Source organism: Mirounga angustirostris, unplaced genomic scaffold (genome assembly GCF_029215605.1).
Source record: "Mirounga angustirostris isolate CCGP_5_RB_7025 unplaced genomic scaffold, mMirAng1.0.hap1 SCAF_3, whole genome shotgun sequence".
NCBI classification, from domain to species: Eukaryota; Metazoa; Chordata; class Mammalia; order Carnivora; family Phocidae; genus Mirounga; species Mirounga angustirostris.
The window spans coordinates 176,440,764-176,456,658 of NW_026991711.1; the positions used below are offsets into that span (position 1 = coordinate 176,440,764).

Genomic DNA, 15,895 nt, shown 5'->3' on the forward strand with positions numbered 1-15,895 from the left:
AAGCAATCTGCCTTTCAGTCAGGTGTGAAGATAGGATGTTGAGAACCCTGTCTACCTGGTTGCCTGTGTGATTATAGCTGTAGGATGTTTTCCTGAAGTGGGAGCACTGAGTGAAAGTCAGGAGCTTTAGTAGATACTGCCAGACCCTCCTCCACGGAGGTTGTACCCTTTTGCCTCCCACCTACAATGCATGAAAGTGCCCGATTTCCCAGAGTATGTTGTCAGACTTTCGGATTTCTGCCAATCTGATAGATGAAAAATGGTATCTACATTCTCTTGGGAACAAGGTCCAACATCTTTTCTTAGGTTGAAGGCTATTTATTTTTCTTCCCTGTGGGAGGTCTCTATCCTTACCCATTTTTCTATTGGGTTGCTAATCTTCTCTATTTCTTATATACTAGAGAGATTAGCTTTTTATCTATGGTAGGAGTAGCAAATATTTTTTCCAGTTTGTCATTAGAGTTTGTGGAGTTTTTTTTTCCCTCAACTCAGAAGTTTATTTTCACATAGTTAAGTCAGTCTCTTCTGTGGCTCCTAGATTTTGAGTCATAGTTAGAAACTCCTTTCCTACTCTAAGATTGTAAAGAAATGTACCTGTATTATTTTTTAGTATTTTTAGTTTCATATTTTACACATAATCTTTGATTACCTGTTCAGAGTTTTCTCCTGGTATATGGTAGAAAGATGCATCCATCATTTTTTCTAAATGGCTACCCACTGGTCTCAGTAGCCATTGTTTCAAGGCCCATGTTTATACTACCAGTTTACGATGCTACCTTTATCATATACTCAGTTTCTGTGTATACTTGGATTTATTCTGAACTTGCTATCATAAATTGTGCTTTGATGGAAGAGAGAAATAGTATTGTGATACTCAAAAGACATCCTAGTTGGAGGAAGAAAAAAGAGGCATCATTGTTGACACGCACGACAAAGACCTTAATGAAAAAGGAGAACTGTTCGGGTGGGTTGGTTGATTTGTTTCTTAAGTATTATTTAAGAGAGTGTACCAAGAAGAAACAAAGACGTGACAGCGCCGAAAGGATAGACCCAAATCAGACGTGCATGTTTAACCAGATCCACGTGTCATTTTCCGTACACAGAACTGATGGAAGCCACGCTAATAGGTCACCATGGGTTTACATTCACACCATCTGGGTATGAATGCCAACAGGTACCAGTGATTTGGAGCCTTCGAGAAACTTACTAAACACAAGAAAAATCTGGCAGTTATTATCTGTTCTATTTTCTCTGCTCCCCCCCCCCGGGGGGGGTGCTAAAGAGTAAAAATAAAAAGTGAGAAAACCTCCCAACCCCTTTGCAGAATGAAAGGTAACGTTTTCTAGAGAAGGGTAATCTCAGAAGCTTTGCTTTAGGAATTTCCATTTTGAATGATCTTGACTCCTTCCATACCTCTGCGAATATTTTTCATTTGAGAAACAAAGGATAGGGAGCTAACCTAACCTGGCTATGTTAGTTTATCTTCCACCAAGCTTTAGAAGCCAAGCAGTGCCAGCTCAGGAGGCAGGGTGGTGGAACAGGTGAGATTCCAGACTGGGCGTTAGAATTCCTCAGATGTTATCCTTTTGCCACTAATTTGCTGAGGGCTTGCTGCCCTGTGCGCATTCTTCCTACCTACAAACGGAAGCATTGTTCCTGTCCCTTCCTTTACAGTGCCACAGCTGTAACTCAGCTAGGGTAGAAAGTGCTTACTTTCATTCAGCAAGCCATGTGCTAGCCAGCCTCTTTGAAGGAAGAGGAATGGATACAGAGTAATAAAGGAGGATCCTTGGCTTGCAGAGCTTACAACCTGGTAGAGAAGCCAGATGCTTTAGTGCATAGTAAATTGCCATAGTAGAGACTTAGAAGACATGGGAACTCCCGACGAGATGGCAGCCAGCTACCCAAGTCTTTTGGAGATGGCAGGATAGAGGAGGTCATAGCTGAGCAGCAGCAGAAGAGCAGTGCAGACAAAACAGCCCTGTTAGCATGCTTTCGGTACTCCTAGAACTACCTAGCCCTTGGTTCCGTCCTTCGGCTATCACTCAGTGAATTTGGATCACCCTGTTTTACTGGCATTGCTGGAAAATCTAGTTCTGTTCTTGCAGATCTGGGTTGAGACAGGGATGCCTTGTATCACTTTGGTATGTACAAAGGAATGTATGCATTAGAAAAGCTTGAGGTTTGAAGATTAAAACATAGGGCGGAATGGCCTGGTTTTTACATCCTCATTTTCCTGTCGTTTGATGAGGGTGGGGACGTTTTGTTATGGATGATGAGCTCTTAGGCAGAGTGGTGGTGATTGAGTCTATAGCCATTCAAGACCAGAATTAACAGTCAGGCTTTCACTTCTCATGTCACAGAGCCTCCTCCTCTCAGCGAACCCTAAAACAACTCAGCTTCTTTAACTCCGTTGTCTTCTGACCCTGAGAAGGGCTTACATTTAGTCTAAAGTTCTGATTGGTGGATTCTAAACAGTAACGGTCTAAGATACCTCCATGAAACAGGACTTGTGCAAAGGTCCAGAGCCCTGAGAAAGCCTGGTTTTCAAGAAAGGGGAAGAAGCAGAGATGGGGGTGGGAGGGGTGAGAAATGGGCCAGCTCATAAGGGGCTTTCAGGCAAAGATGAAAGGAGTTAAGATTTTATCTTGAGTCTTAAGCATGCTAGAGCCTAGGTTCCATGAACCCTGAGATTGTCAAGATTTCCTGATAAATACAGGCTCTTCACATGAAATCAAAAGAAACAATCAGCAGTAGTCCTTAATCCTAAATGTAACCTGGTTCTAATGCTTTACAGTTCGTTGTCTGTTTAGTGTCAGATGAACTTTAATTGCCTCTGTCATTCCCAAACAAGAGAAAGGGAACAGGATTAAGAATGCTCTCATCAGGGGCGCCTGGGTGGCTCAGTGGGTTAAGCGTCTGCCTTTGGCTTAGGTCATGATCCCAGGGTCCTGGGATGGAGCCCCCGCATTGCATCGGGCTTCCTGCTCACCGGGGAGTCTGCTTCTCCCTCTGCCACTCCTCTCTCTCTCTCTCTCTTTCTCATGCATGAGCTCTTAAGTAAATAAATCTTTCGGGGAAATCTTTTTGCATCCGGATCGCATCGGTAGCAGCCGGCACTTGTCCTGCTTCATGTCAGGTGTTTCTTCTTAGCCCTCTGCCAGTCTGGGGTGCTATAGAAGTCACACCCCGTAGGGCCAGCCTTGTAGTGGAAGTTGCCATTCATCTCACGTCACGCTCTCTTCTGGTTGCTTTGTGCAGGAGTTCAAAGAAGGCCGCAGAGCCAGCCACACAGCCCCACAGGTCCTCTTTAGCCACAGGGAACCTCCTCTGGAGCTGAAAGACACCGATGCTGCCGTGGGCGACAACATTGGCTACATTACCTTCGGTGAGCAGGCTGGGGGGATATGCCAGGTTGTGCACCTCTGGTGGCTTCCCCTGCAGGGTGCCTGAAACGGCACAGACCTTTGTTAAAATGGGAAAGGGGCAAAAGCAGGCGTACCAGATCGTTCTCATATGCCCGTGCTCTGACTGTAGGAGGGTGTGCCATAATCATTTTCTTTTTTCCCTGTTTTTCTTAAATCCTGGGGGAAAAAATAGAGCCCCTGATGTCAAGTGTTAAGAGTCGGGACCACATGAACATCACTAAGCAGCTGGGTGGGAGGCAGTTCTCTTGCATTTGACATTTCTTGGTTTTTTGCTTACTAAGCCAGAGCTCTGGCCATGATTCACTTACTCCACTGAAGAAGTTCAAGTCTTCCCTTCTTATGGTTACTCCAGACGAGTGAGCTTGGCTTCTGATTATAGCTAACAGTTGGGAATAACAGCTCATTCACACATTGCACCCAATGCCACTAAAATGTTGCCTTTTCTGAAATTTAAGTCACCTCAGTACTGAAGGTGTACCTGTTTATTGGTGATGAGCCCACCGACTTACCATGTTCCGTGACCTCTAAGCTACACGTTTTCTTTCACTTGACTGTCCTTGAGGCTGGGGCGCAGCTTACAGTGCATGCCATGCAGTTTAATTGGCAGCCTTTCTCGTTATGCTGCAGAAACGGTATAGTCGCTATGCCACATAGTTAGCTCTTGTCCTGCTGTTCGTTTCTTCTCGGCAAATTGACACAGAGGTCCCACCCTTTCTTTTGAGGTATTCCTTTTCATGTTAGCAAACGTCCCGCTTGGAGGATTTTACTGCTGCCGAGACCACTGAGTAGAGTAGGTACAGGAGATGGAGAGGGTTCCAGAAAGCTGAAGGGAGGGGTGAAGACGGCGGAGTGGCTACAGGGGGCTTCAGTGCATGGCACCATGGGAGGGGCTTTTCTCATCCCCCGGCCAAAGCAGCTCCTGCTACCTGTCCTCATGAGAAGAGTTGAGGTCCTGGGAGCTTAGAGTCTCTCGTTTTCACCCCAAGACCACAGAACCAAGTGCCTCTGAAGGCTCAAGCACCATGGATAGAAGATAGGCAGCTTTTGTTTCCTAATGCTGATGTCTAATAAGGTGTTTTCTCCAAAGGCCCCCCGCGCCCCCAGCCAGCGGTACCACCTTCTCAGGAGACTGCTGTGCCATAGAGGCAGAGGCTGGTAGGCGTGGGACAGGCGGGGCATAGATGGCAGAACGCACAGCCACAGGCTAGAGCCCAGACCTGGTGTGATGCCCAGCACTAAGCCCTTTCCTGGGGAGCCCTGGTGTTCTGCCATGATCTCCTCCATTTGCACTCCCTGGTACCTGCCCTGTTACAGTACTTATCCCTGCCTCATGAAGGAGAACACTTTGACAAAGCCTAGGCATGATGAAACAAGGGCATTGTCCTCAGGCAGGGAGAGCTCAGGGCTGACTGCAGGCTCTGATCTTCCCGCCCTTCAGCCTTGATGTTACACCCTGATGTCTTGTTTGTGTCCCTGCCGGCAGTGCTGTTCCCTCGCCACACCAATGCCAGCGCTCGAGACAACACCATCAACCTGATCCACACTTTCCGGGACTATCTGCACTACCACATCAAGTGCTCTAAGGTGAGAAGGGCCCACGGCAGCTCAGCTCCTATGCTCCGGGTCATTCTCTCCACCAGAGTTAATAACATAAAAAGTCATTTCTGTGTGGGCTGCACCTGGCTGGCTGAGTCGGTAGAGCATGCGACTCTCGATCCCGAGGTCGTGAGTTTGAGCACCACCACTGGGGGTAGAATTTACTTTAAAAAAAAAAAAAAGTCATTCCTGTAGTCCAGGCTGTTGATATGAACTGTAATGGTTCTAGAGACTTTTAAGATATCATGGCCTTTCTTCCATCTCTCCCCATAGTAGAGAGATGCAGATGTATCTCCAGAAAGTTGCCCTCCTGCTTGCCTGCATATGGCCCTGTGTCAGTCCCAGGGCATATGTTCCCAGACCTTCCTGATAACGTCTACTGAAAGCAGAGCTGTTTTTCTAGAACATGACTGCTTCAGTACCCATTGTGTTTGCTCCCAGGCCTATATTCATACACGTATGCGGGCAAAAACATCTGACTTCCTCAAGGTGCTGAACCGTGCACGTCCAGATGCCGAGAAAAAAGAAATGAAAACAATCACGTGAGTAGGGCGGTCTCAGAAGCAGGACCACCTTCCTTTCCTGATTTCACCAAGAGGGAAATAGTGGATGTTGATGACCTGGCCCTCCAGGTGTCTGGGCAGCAGCTACATGTGAGAGGCAGGCAGGGCCGGCCTGTAGCCACCTGACTGACTAAAGGCGAGATGGACAGGTTTTCACTCCTGAGTGGGCCGGGCTGGATTCACTTGTTTCCACATCTTTGTGAGCTAGGGGAATGTCAGCTAGGGAAAACACAACGGGACCTTTTTACTGAGATACACTGTGTTCTCTTTGGGCCTGAGTTAGGTCAGTCCTCAAGATCTTCCTGGAGAGAGATTTGCTTATGGACATTTAGTTGAGTGAACAGGCCTGGAGCCACCCCTTAAGTGTTTTTATCCCCTGGTCTGCTTCTCGGCAGTTTTGCATGGAGATGACGTTGTCTTTCTCAGGGATGGAATTGTCGAACTGGGGGGCTCCAGTGTGTGGCTCCATGCAGGAGAGGCCAGCATGGTCTAGAGCCTAGATAGGGATTTAGGTCGTTAGGCAAAATGTCAGGGTTTTTTGGTTCCCCCTCTGTGAAGTTGAGGTGATCCTGTTCTCAAGATAAGGAATAAGTGCTTATCTGCCAGTTTTTGTGCCCATTGAACTCAAGTCTTGAGGTGAACTAAGCTTCTGCACATCCCTCACAGCCAGGGTATTTGCCAACGCCTGCTGCTCTCGGGGGGGGACCTTCGGCAGGTATGGTGTGCACAGGGCTCCGGGTTCCCTCCCCTGGCATGGGAGGCGCCTCCTGCCAAGCTAGGTTCTGCTGCCACCTGACAGGATGAGAGTGGTGCCTGACTCCTGGTACCGGAGCCGAGGGTTTTCAAGCTCAGAAACCTCTGATGGTTATAAAAGCACTTTAAGTCACTTCTGACTTCTTAGGCGAAAGCTTTAGAGGCTGCCCATCTCATGAAATTGGTACCAAAGGCTTCTCTCAGTAGTAACTCTGTACCTCCTGCCCAGAGCCTGAGGAGTGGGGTTCAGTCTATAGTTGGATCCTCTGCTTCCAGAGGGATGTCAGGGTGCCATGGTGACAAAATGGCAGCATCACACCTTCTGCTCTACAGCTTTGTGGCAAGGCCTAAAGTGGGCAAAACTGACACAGGGTGGGGAGGGCGTATGTCCTGGGACACACATGCTCTTTGCGCCTCTTCTAAAACCTGGCCTCCCTCCTGGGGTTTACAAGTTCCCCTGCCCCTCTTGCTTTCCACAGGACTGCCCTTCTCACAGGGCACCGCTGTGGTGACTTAGAGCGGGAGGTGACCAATGCTGTGCCATTTTCAGGGCCAGTGGAGAGACTGGCTCGGAGGTGAACAGGCAGCCAGGCATAGCAGAAGGAAGCCTGACCTGGCCAGCCCGTCCTACACCAAATGGGAAGGCTGTCTTCGTAAATACTCTGTCATGGGGCTGCCTGTGTCCACTGCAGCCCTGGAACTTCTCGTCTGTCCAGAAGAGCCCACCGAGGCAGCCACTGCCCAGTGTCTCCCCACAGGGCCTCTGCCCTGCCCTGTTAGCCTGCCGGCAGGTGGTCCCGGGATGCTGCGACATGGGTGCGGTCGTAACTGGGGAAGGACAGATCCTTGAAACCAACAAATTGTCCGTAAACCTCCTTCCTGGGAGCTAAAAAGAGCAGCTTTGCCTTTTTCTGTCCTGTGACCTCTCTTTAGCAGAGATGGGCCCCAGAAAGGAGGAGGGGGAGGCAAACAACCACATCCAAGCTGAAAACCAGATCATGTTACTAAGGATGAGTAGAGAAGCCAGGACACACACACAGCCCAGACAGCGGAAATGGAGGGGCTGCATGGAATAGGATGGCAGGCCTGGCTTGGTGCTCTCGAACGCTCGCCAGTTTTGCATGGAGAGGTGGGGTTGAAAAAATACGGTTTCAGTTTGGGGTGGCTGAGACATTCAGGACAGGAAGATTTAGCCCCCCTTTCTTTGCCCCAATTTCTCATAGTTCCCAGCCCTGGCTTCCAGGCTGCTTTACCAAAGGAGCTCTGTCTTTGGGAACCAGCCTGTTCCCAAAGCTGGCCCTTGCGGAGAAATCCTGGGTGGGACAGAAGGCCAGGACTCAGGAGCCTAAAGTCAGGCGAGTGTTCTGTAACCCGGAGTGTGGTCACCGCATGGCAACACAAAGTTCTTGTACTTGGAAGTTTTGAGCATCCTGCTCCCATGGTGAAAAATAGAAGGAACTGCTGTGTGCGAGGCTGAAAAGGTACAAGCTGTGTAAGGGGAGCCTGAGCTCTCAACCCAGAAGAGGGTCGGGCCCAGTTTGAAATTCAAGTAGGTCTAGGCCATCCAGACATTGTGGGCAAGGGATTGTCCTGTCTAACTTGGTACATCGACCGTCCTTGTGGGTGTGGCACAGGTGCTCCCTGGTCTCCCCGAAGTAAGTATTCAGCAGGAAGAAAGAGCTGATCAACTCTCTGTGGGAGCTGGGCCTTATTCCGGGCCTAGAGTTCCCGCATCTTCTGAGGAATGTTCGCACCTGTGTCTGGTGTCTCTGAGATCCCATCCCGGGGGCGGGGGGCAGGACAGGGGAGCCAGAAACCGGCCTTCACACTTCTCTCTGCTCTTGAAGGGGGAAGACGTTCTCATCCCGCTAACTCTCGGGAACAGGAAGAGGAGGCGGCTGGCAGCTGAAGGCTGGAACGCTTGCTACTGGATAATCGTAGCTTTTCATGTTGCACCTCTTCAGGTTCTTAAGGGATTCTCCGTTTTGGTTCCATTTTGTACACGTTTGGAAAATAATCTGCAGAAACGAGCTGTGCTTGCAAGGACTTCATAGTTCTCAAGAATTAAAAAAAAAAAATTCCACTTGATCAACTTAATTCCTTTTCTTTACCTTCCCTCCCTCACTCCCTTGCCTTCCTCCCTCTTTTCCAAGCTGTTGCGCTTTGCAATATGTTACTGGTAATGAGTTGCAGGATAATGCAATCTTAACTTGTTTTCTCCTAAGTATTTGAGTTCAGAACTCCTGTATCTAAAGAAATACGGTTGGGGTCATTAATAAAGAAAATCTTTCTATCTTACACGAGAATTTGCTGGGTTTCTAGACTGAGTCCAAAAGGGGGGAAGGGGGAGGAAGGGTACACATGGTGCTGCCCTTGAACCTACAGACCCAAATCTGGGAAGCCTTAGATCAGGAGTCCCTCAACAACCCCCCCATACACACACCCCTTTGAGGAGAGAGAGGATGGCTGGCTAGTGAGTTCTTAGTTGGCAGTTCTGAATAAACGTGAACGTGCTTCCTGTAAAGCTTGCTTACTACTATGTCTGTCTGTCTGTGGCCAAGAAGCTTCCAGGACTGTGACAGTCACATGATGTGTTTTCTGGCTTATTCTTTCATCATGAATAATGCACAGCACTTCCCAAAATGCATTTCGTGGCCTGTGTTCTGCAGGACGGTGGTGGGTGTTAGGGTGTGGACCTAATGCAGACGTTAGAGTAACTGGCCACCCTTTCTCTTCTCATACTTCATACACCCTTCTCTTCTCAGTCCCAAAAGACTGGCCTTCCACAGAATTCCCTTTGGGGAGATGCTCCCCTAACAGTACCGAGCCTAGCAATGTATGCTGTCCCCCAGCTAGCAGGACACTGATCCCCAAAATAAAACTGTTCAGAAAATATGGTAAAGAATTACAGGAGAGTTTTATGAGCACCTGAAATGGTCTGAGGACCATCCTGACCGTTTTTAGCTTCTTGCTTTCCCTTTTAATTTGTCTCCATCTAGTGCAGTGGGTTTCAGACTGGTTTGAGACCCATTCATGAATCGTGAACTGTCCTGACATTTTTGTTTCCTAAACTTGTGAGATCACTGTAGGTTCATATGCTGTCGTAAGAAATACTACAGAAATTCTGTGTGCCCTTCACCCAGCTCCCCCCAGTGGTAGCATCTTGAATGACGGTAGTGCAGTATCTCGGCCAGGACTGTGTCGTGGGCACAGTCCGGCCTGACTCGTGCGTGCGTGCGTGTCTGCGTGGGGGGCAGGCGGGGCAGGTGTGTATTTCTGTGTGTCTGTCACGTGTGTAACTTCATTACTGGCCTTTTTTTTTTTTTTAAGATTTTATTTGAGAGAACGAGTGAGCACAAGTGGGGGAGGGGGAGAAGCAGACTCCCCTCTGAGCAGGGACCCCGATGTGGACTCGATCCCAGGACCATGCGATCATGACCTGAGCTAAAGGCAAACGCTTAACCGACTGAGCCACCCAGGCGCCCCAGCTTTTTTTTTTTTTTCTCTTTTCAATGGGATAGTATAGATCAGAGTACATCACATTTCTCAAGGGTAAGTATTGATTTTGGAGTGTGTTTGTTCATGTATACACATCTTGATTAGATTATAAAACACCCTTTTTTACTGTGGGTCACCATCAAGAAATCTGAAAGCTATATAGGTCATTCAGTCACCTGGACTCCATGGAAATGGGCTCTTAGTTTGGGGCTCAGTGCCCATCCCAACAAACCTGTGCACTGGGGGGGAGTGGCCCCTTGTTACCCGCTTCTGGTGGGTGGCAGACCTGGAAAAGGAAGTACCCGCTGCTGCGTCAGCCCTGTCCTGGGCAGCCCATACTTGGCAGTTGCCATTTCCATTCCCTTTGGTCCCATTGGAAGTAAAAACCCTCGTCCCAACAGTTCCTGAGGCCAAAGACCCAAACCTGGGTCTGCTCTGGGGGCTCTTTTGAGTTCAAGCAATGCTGCCCCCTTCAGGGATTGCTGAAACACTGCAGTGGCCCGGAGGGGGCCGTGGAGAGTCTGGCTTAACCCTAACAGGAAGGACAAGGGTTTCTTCTGCCCAGACACCTGGCTCAGGGCTTCCTGAGGCCAAGGTCCTGGCCAGGATTGTGCCCAGGGCCCTCCAGAGGCTCCCAAGGGCTTGTCTGCTCTTGCCTGTGGGGAGTGACGAGTGTTGACAGCGGCTCCTGGAGGCCAGCCAGGGTCCAGAAAGCCCCGGGGCCTCCTTGCCTCCACTCATCCAGTTAGCGAGTGCCCCAGCCCCTGCATACCACACCCACCCTGCCCTGGGCCCCCACGGTCAGCAAAGAGCTGCCAGTATCCAAGAGAATGGAGTGGACGAAGGAGGCCCAGGAGGATTCCCTGGCAGGGTTGGGCCCCGCCATAGCAGAGAGGCTGTGCCTGAGGAGAGAACGGGGACCACGGCGACTGGCCTGCAGCTGGAATGGAGGGTCTGGAAACTGCACCAAAGCCCTCCTGTGGGCCAAGGGTCTAGAAGGCCGGGGATGAGCCAGTGCCAGAGATGGATGGGGGAGCAGAGAAGGCCCACATGGTCCAGTGAGGAGGAGACAGGACCCAGGCTTCCCAGCCCCTGCCGCCTAAGCCGCCCCCTTCGGACGTCATCCCACAGACATTGTTTAGACAAAGCAGCGAAGAAGAAACACAGACATCCTGGATCCCGAGGAGGCCAGGGCTGGGAACAGAAGGAGGTCTGTTTATTCCTGCCAGCCCAACTTCTGAAGGGCCCCACACCCACTTGTGTCCAGGCCCCAGTCTGAACTCTCCCAGAGCCTCTGACTTCTGCCCGACCAGATAGCGTGGGCCTGAGGGCCGGCTGCTGGAAGCCCGCGTCCTCTGGCCGCCAGCTCACTTGAGGAGGGTTTTGAGGCTGGATGCTTTCCTCTTCCCACTTTTTGTCCCAACAGAAGTCCCGCCTCCCCGGGCCCCCTGACCACTGTGCAGGATGGGCAGAGCTAGACCCCTCGGGTCGCCAGCCTTCAGCCCGGCTCTCTCTCCCTGCCCTTCCCCGCTGAGGGCGCAGAGGTCCCCTCACTCCGTCTACCTGTGCTCTTGAGCAGGGAGGTCTTCCGTCCTGTCTCATCTCCGACTTTCTTGCTGCAATTTCAACCTGCTCCCTCCCACTTCAGCCTTCTTTCCAGCACCCCAAGGCCTCACTTGATACCAGTGAAAATGGGAGCATCGCACCTCTTGGCTCCCTAGCCTTGCACTTGCCCTTCCTCTCCTGTACCTGCTCTCCTTGCTGTCTGTGGGGCAAAGGGCCATCCCCTCTTGCTTTTCATGAGCTCTTTGTCTGCCTTTCTCTACGGAGTTTTCTTAGCGGGGACAGGTGGCTGGAGGGAAGCAACATGCAGAGGGCAGAAATCCTAAAAATGTTAACAGCTGCCTTTCATTGAGTGCCTGTGTGCCTAGTGCTCATTTAAGTCTTCATCACGTATTAGCTCAGTTAGTCTCGCCCTAGGTGAGCGCAATGTAAGCCCCATTCTACAGATGAGGAAACGAAGGCAAAAGAACTTCAGTAATTTGCCCAAGTTCACACAGCTAAAAAAAAAAAAAGGATCCCAGCCAAGATTCTAAGATTCAAGCCCAGGCTTTCTGGGCTCACGCCTCTTATTCACCATGGAGGCCTCCCATTAAGTGTCAGACACTGGGATATACGCAGTCACAGATGTTACTCCATGATATTCCTGCAACAGCCCAGAGTGGTAGTTTTACTTGTTCCCCTTTTACAGGTGGGAAAACAGGCCCAGAAGTTAGCTTGCCCAGTGCCACACCCCCAGAGCCATTTTTACCTCATTGCCCAGAACTTGACTCAAGGCAGTTGAGAAAAGTGTAGAATGACCCCAAGTTCTAGAAGGTAAGGTTGGCTTTGTAAGCCGAAAGGCCCATCAGGTAATAGGATGGGAAGATCCTCAAGCTGCAAACACCCCCAGCCCTGGCACCATCAGACACTGCTCTTCAGAATTAGGGAGCTGGGTGTGCTGTCAGCCGGCTGGCCACTCCAGGGGTTTAAGACCCATCAAATGTAAATGTATTCGCTGGGACAGGAAGTGGAGAGGGGGAGCCGAAACCCTGATTATTCATTGAGTGGACTGCATTCTCCCATTAGCTAGGCAAGCAGCAGGTGACAGGGCTCCAAGTTGGGTGACCTGAGGTAGGGGATCTGCCACCTTGGTGGCAAGCTATAGCTGGTGGCTGGAGAGGGGGCATGCGGGTACAGCACAGGGCGAGGGCACTGCACCAAGATGGGAAGGCCTCCCAGCCCCTGCAGCCCAGTGTGTGCCAGGCCCCACCCCCAGGGGCGGGGCCAGGCTGAGCCCCACCCGCCCCAGCTCCATCCCTCCAGAACCCAGGGCAGGGGCAGAGCCTGGGCAGCCGAGAGCCCGGGGCCCTGCGGTCCCCGCGGAGTGGAGGCACCATGTCCTCACCGGCCGGGACACCAGACAGCGCCAGAAGCCCTGCAGGCCTGCCTATGGCAGCACCCTGACACTGAGGGGAAAGCCCAGGCTGGGCCAGCAACACCTGCCCCCAACAGCCATGTGAGTAGCTACGCCCTCCTCCCCCTTCACCCGTCCCCATCCACCCCGCACCCAGCCTCACCGGGAGACCTCAGCCCCGGGTCCTGAAGAGGCCAGCGCAGCCCGCCCAAGCCACCTGAGCCTCCAGGGCGTGCAGGTCGCGGGCCAGCCCAGCTCTGGGAAGGTGGCCCTGGGGCCAGCCCTGCCTTTCATGCTGCCCCCGGGGGAGGAGGGGTGGGGACTCACTCCAGGGCAGTGCTGGGAGCTCCAGCTCCGGACTCCAGAGTCCAGGTTTGAAGTCACGGCCCCTGAGGTCTCATGGGGTTTAATAAAGGTGGCACAGGGACGAAGGGAACAGAAACTGAAGGGCCTGATAGAGAGGGAAGGATGTCTGGGTAGAGGGCTTGGGGTGAGGGGTGAGGGAGGATGAGGAAGAGGAAATGGGCTGAGGGGAGGGGAGGGGGCAGTAGCTTGGTGTGGCTTGGCCGGCCTTGGGGGGGTGGGCAGCTGGGAAGAGGAGGGTCCTGAGCTCGGGGTGGCGGTGGTGCCCTCGGATCCGGTGAGCTGGGGGTGGGGGCAGGTGGGAATCCTTTCCTTCTTGACTTTAACCCTAGCAGCAGCAGGAGTTTCCCCAGGGCCGAGACTCTCCTCTTCCCCACCGTGTGGCCCTGGGGCCAGGGCGCCGGAGGGGGCTGAGGACACGGAACCAAGAAAGGGAAGGGCGGGGCCAGATCAGCCACAGAACGGCCAGGCCCTGCCCTCAGGCTCCCCCCGCCGCTTGTGGGCTCAGCTTCTGGTGTGGGGCCCGTCCTTGCTGCCGGCATCCTCCTCCCCAGTGACTCCTCTCTTCCTCCAGTTCCCAGGAAGGGCCCTGTTGCTAGTGTGGTGCGGATGAGTCAAGTTTATGGGCTGGAAGTCCTACCCGGAGGCTGCTCACTGAGCTGTAACCGGCTGTGCGGGGGAGGGAGGTGCTCAGGGGACGGGGCACCCTGCTTGCTGCTGCCACGCGTGGCCCGGGCCTGTCGCTAACTCAGGTGTTCGGCCAGCCCTGCCTTCGCCTCTGCCTGTCGCCCCCACCCGCCCCCCCAATCCTTAGCAGCCTCCCCTCTCCTAATGCTCTGGTGCCAAGCAGGCTGGGAGCACCTGAGGACAGAGACCCCTCCTTCATCGTAGCACCCCCACCCTGCACTGGGCCCAGCCCGACCTGAAGGAGGCTCTCAACTGATGGCTGGCCAGAAACCACTCACACCAGCCAGACCCTGTCCTCCCTTCTGGCCAGTTTTAGAGGCCTTGCCTTGTGGAGGCAGGGGTGGACAAAATGCTCTGGGGCTTTGGGGCTGGGTGGGTCCGCCCTTCCGTCCAAACGCAGGCATCAAACGCGGCGGCCCGGAGGGGCTCGGACAGGGAATGGCAATGGCCCGCCGGCAGGGTAGGGCCTGGGGAGTTGGGTGAACACAGGCACCCCGCAGCTCCAGCCGCGGACAGACTTGCTGCGGGAGGTGCGAAGCCCAAAATATGGACTTTTATGTAAATCGTAACTGGCACTTAATTGAAAAAAAAAGCGTGCCCGCTAAACATGTAAGGCCCGCGGCCCGCCAGCGGGCACCGTCTGCCTCACTGGGCCGCCCGTCTCTCACGCAGGCCCGCCGACCGCTGCTCCAGGCGCCCCCCGGCCCCGGGCCCAAGATGACACCCAATGGCACCACGGAGGCGCCCAGCCCCGTCCCCGCGGGGGCCTTGGGGCTCTCCCTGACCCTGGCCAGCCTCATCGTCGCCGCCAACCTGCTCCTGGCCTTGGGCATCGCCCGGGACCGGCAGCTGCGCCACACGCCCGCCGGCTGCTTCTTCCTGAGCCTGCTGCTGGCCGGGCTGCTCACGGGGCTGGCGCTGCCCGCGCTGCCCGGCCTCTGGAGCCAGAGCCGCCGGGGCTACTGGCCCTGCCTCTTCCTCTACTTGGCGCCCAACTTCTCCTTCCTCTCCCTGCTCGCCAACCTCCTGCTGGTGCACGGCGAGCGCTACGCGACCGTGCTGTGGCCCCTCCGGCCCCGCAGGCGCCCACGGCTGGCCCTCCTCCTCACCTGGGCCGGCCCGCTGCTCTTTGCCAGCCTGCCGGCGCTGGGGTGGAACCGCTGGGACCCCGGCACCGGCTGCAGCTCCCAGACCGTCTTCCCAGTGCCCTACCTCTACCTTGAAGTCTACGGGCTCCTGCTGCCCGCCGTGGGGGCCGCCGCCCTTCTGTCCGCCCGCGTGCTGGCCACCGCCCGCCGCCAGCTGAGCGACATCCGCCGGCTGGAGCGGGCGGTGAGCCGCGGCGCGCCCTCGGCCCTGGCGCGGGCGCTCACCTGGAGGCAGGCGAGGGCGCAGGCCGGGGCCACGCTGCTCTTCGGGCTGTGCTGGGGTCCCTACGTGGTCACCCTGCTCCTGTCGGTCCTGGCCTTCGAGCAGCGCCTGCCGCTGGGGCCCGGAACTCTGTTGTCCCTCATGTCGCTGGGCAGTGCCAGCGCGGCAGCCGTGCCCGTGGCCATGGGGCTGGGCGAGCAGCGCTACACGGGCCCCTGGAGGGCGGCCGCCCGGAGGTGCCTGCGCGTGCTGCGGAGGAGAGCCCCCCGGCCCGGGCCCGGCCCTCCACACCAGCAGCGCAAGCAGCGTGGACCTTGACCCGAACCGGGGCAAGGGCCTCTGCTGGCCCCTACTCGAAGCATCTGTCCACCTCGGCCACCGAGCCAGTCTCCTCTCGTCCCCGAGCCCCTGGACCAGAGGCCCTGCCCTTACGTGACCCCACCCTGACCAAATAAACTCCTCCGGCCCTGTTCACAGTTATCTCCGCAGCTCTGAGAGAGCGGTGGGGGCGGGGGACAGCAGCGCAAAGAAACCAAAGCCGGACACGCAGCCACAGATCCGACTCCCTCAGAATCAACGGTCGGGGAGCACGAGCCGCCGCCCCGGACGGTGGGCTGAGGAATCTCAAAGCCTAGCAGACTTTGCAGGGAGCCTCACCCCGACGTGTCCCTCACTGGTTC

The 15,895-nt window shown here is 54.1% G+C and overlaps 2 protein-coding genes across 3 annotated transcripts in view; both read left to right on the forward strand.

Moving 5' to 3' along the window:
• Positions 1-8,638, forward strand: part of ARPC2 (actin related protein 2/3 complex subunit 2) — a 29,549-nt gene extending 20,911 nt beyond the window's left edge. The window contains exons 8-11 of one of the 2 annotated variants that reach the window (XM_064587042.1): positions 3,262-3,388; positions 4,867-5,012; positions 5,466-5,566; positions 8,188-8,638. In XM_064587042.1, coding sequence (XP_064443112.1) covers positions 3,262-3,388; positions 4,867-5,012; positions 5,466-5,566; positions 8,188-8,212 — 399 coding nt within the window. In that variant the 3' untranslated portion in view covers positions 8,213-8,638. The remainder of the gene's footprint in view (positions 1-3,261; positions 3,389-4,866; positions 5,013-5,465; positions 5,567-8,187) is intronic. The other variant, XM_045868015.2, reaches the window with a different exon arrangement.
• Positions 8,639-8,778: 140 nt separating this feature from the next.
• Positions 8,779-15,689, forward strand: GPBAR1 (G protein-coupled bile acid receptor 1). Its single transcript, XM_045868014.3, is given in 3 exon segments — positions 8,779-12,896; positions 14,517-15,499; positions 15,501-15,689. Coding segments are annotated over 3 exon segments (1,428 nt in total). The 5' UTR covers positions 8,779-12,602; the 3' UTR covers positions 15,652-15,689.
• Positions 15,690-15,895: the final 206 nt, after the last annotated feature.